Source organism: Peromyscus californicus, unplaced genomic scaffold (genome assembly GCF_007827085.1).
Source record: "Peromyscus californicus insignis strain IS unplaced genomic scaffold, ASM782708v3 Scaffold_20__1_contigs__length_68692818, whole genome shotgun sequence".
Taxonomy (NCBI): Eukaryota; Metazoa; Chordata; class Mammalia; order Rodentia; family Cricetidae; genus Peromyscus; species Peromyscus californicus.
The window spans coordinates 53,426,515-53,428,265 of NW_026294503.1; the positions used below are offsets into that span (position 1 = coordinate 53,426,515).

General features: G+C 47.0%; 1 protein-coding gene across 1 annotated transcript; it reads left to right on the plus strand.

Moving 5' to 3' along the window:
* Window positions 1–1,047: 1,047 nt before the first annotated feature.
* On the plus strand, window positions 1,048–1,531 carry LOC128116315 (ATP synthase F(0) complex subunit C1, mitochondrial-like). Its single transcript, XM_052747496.1, has one exon. It carries the CDS (start codon window positions 1,075–1,077, stop codon window positions 1,450–1,452), a length of 378 nt encoding a protein of 125 aa, XP_052603456.1. The 5' UTR covers window positions 1,048–1,074; the 3' UTR covers window positions 1,453–1,531.
* The last annotated feature ends 220 nt before the right edge of the window (window positions 1,532–1,751 follow it).

Here is a 1,751-nt window from a genome sequence, read left to right on the forward strand (position 1 = left end):
AGGTGTGGGTTTCTCGAAGAAGATTTGCACTTCAACTCTCCTAGTCATGACTATGTAGAGGATTCTGGAAAACTTTGGAATTTCATTCAGTGGGTTTCTGGAGACCCTCCTCTCCTCTCACATAATGAATGAATGCACACAAAAACAAATCCTCAACAAAATAAATGGCAAACCTAACTCAACAACCTATTAGTGGCGGTTTAAAAGAAAATGGTCCCCAAAGGGAATGGCACTATTAGGAGGTGTGGCCTTGTTGGAGGAAGTGTGTCACTGTGAAGGTGGGCTTTGAGGTCTCCTATGCTCAAGCCATACCTAGTTCAGTTCACTTCCTGTTATATACAGATCAAGATGTAGGACTCTCAGCTCCTTCTCCAGTACCATGTCTGCCTGCATGCTACCGTGTCCTGCCGTGATGATAACTGACTAAAACTCTGAAACTGTAAGCCACCCCAATGAAATGTTTTCCTTTATGAGAGTTTCCATAGTCATGGTGTCTCTTCACAGCAATAGAAACCCCACCTAAGACAGCATCCAAAAACTCACTCACCATGATCATGACCTGGGTTTCATCCCAGGAATGCAAGGATGGAAACCAACAGATGCAGCACATCACACATCACAAATGGACCTTAGGACAGAAATCACGTGACGAAAAAAGGCCTTTAATGAAGCCCAGCATCCCGTCATGATAAAATCTCTGAAGAAACTCAAAATAATCAGGGCTCTATACAACAAACTTCTATCGAACATTTGTACTAAATGGGAGAAAACTCAAAGCACACCCACTAAATTCAGGAACAAGATAAGGACACCCAGTTTCTCCACTGTTTTTCAGTATAGTACTTGAAGTCTTAACTAGAGCAATAAGACAAAGAAAGAAAGATGGAAAGAGAGAGAGAGAGAAAGAGAGAAGGAAGGAAGGAAGGAAGGAAGGAAGGAAGGAAGGAAGGAAGGAAGGAAGGAGATACAAAAACAGAAAGAAGAAGTCATATAATTCCCATTTGTACAGTCACCTTGAGCAGAGAGAGTGCCGTGGGCCGAGGGCTGCAGGTGAGTGGGAGTGCAGGTTGAAAAATGCAGACCACCAAGGCACTGCTCGTTTCTCCAGGTCTGATCCGCTCCTGTACCAGGGGTCTACTCAGGCCTGTGTCCGCTTCCCTCTTGAGTAGCCCAGAGGACCCATCTAAACAGCCTTCCTACAGCAGCTCCCCTCTCCAGGTGGCCAGACGGGAATTCCAGACCAGTGTTGTGTCCCGGGACTTTGACACAGCCGCCAAGTTCATTGGTGTGGCTGGATCAGGGACTGGCATTGGAACAGTGTTTGGTAGCTATGCCAGGAACCCGTCTCTCAAGCAACAGCTCTTCTCCTATGCCATTCTGGGTGTTGCCCTGTCTGAGGCCATGGGGCTCTTCTGTTTGATGGTCGCCTTCCTCATCCTCTTCGCCATGTGAGGCTCCGTGGGGTCACCCAGCCGTCCCCGCTGCTTCGACTCCATGCCAGTCCTGGTGCTGGAGTGTGCTAAGCTTTACCATTAAACAACATTTCTCTAAGCAAAAAAAAAAAAAATCCCCTTTGTAGATGACATGATCCTATACACAAGAGACCCTGTGGGTGGAGAGATGGTGACTCAGTAATTAAGAGCACTGGTTACTCTTGCAAAGGATCTGGGTTCAGTTCCCAGCACCCACATGGAGGCCACAACCATCCATAACTCCCAGTTCCAGGGAATCAATGCTGTCTTCTGTCCTCC

What these genes read in the sequence shown, in the direction of transcription:
- LOC128116315 (XM_052747496.1), top strand. Translation starts at nt 1,075, where the DNA reads ATGCAGACCACCAAGGCACTGCTCGTTTCTCCAGGTCTGATCCGCTCC.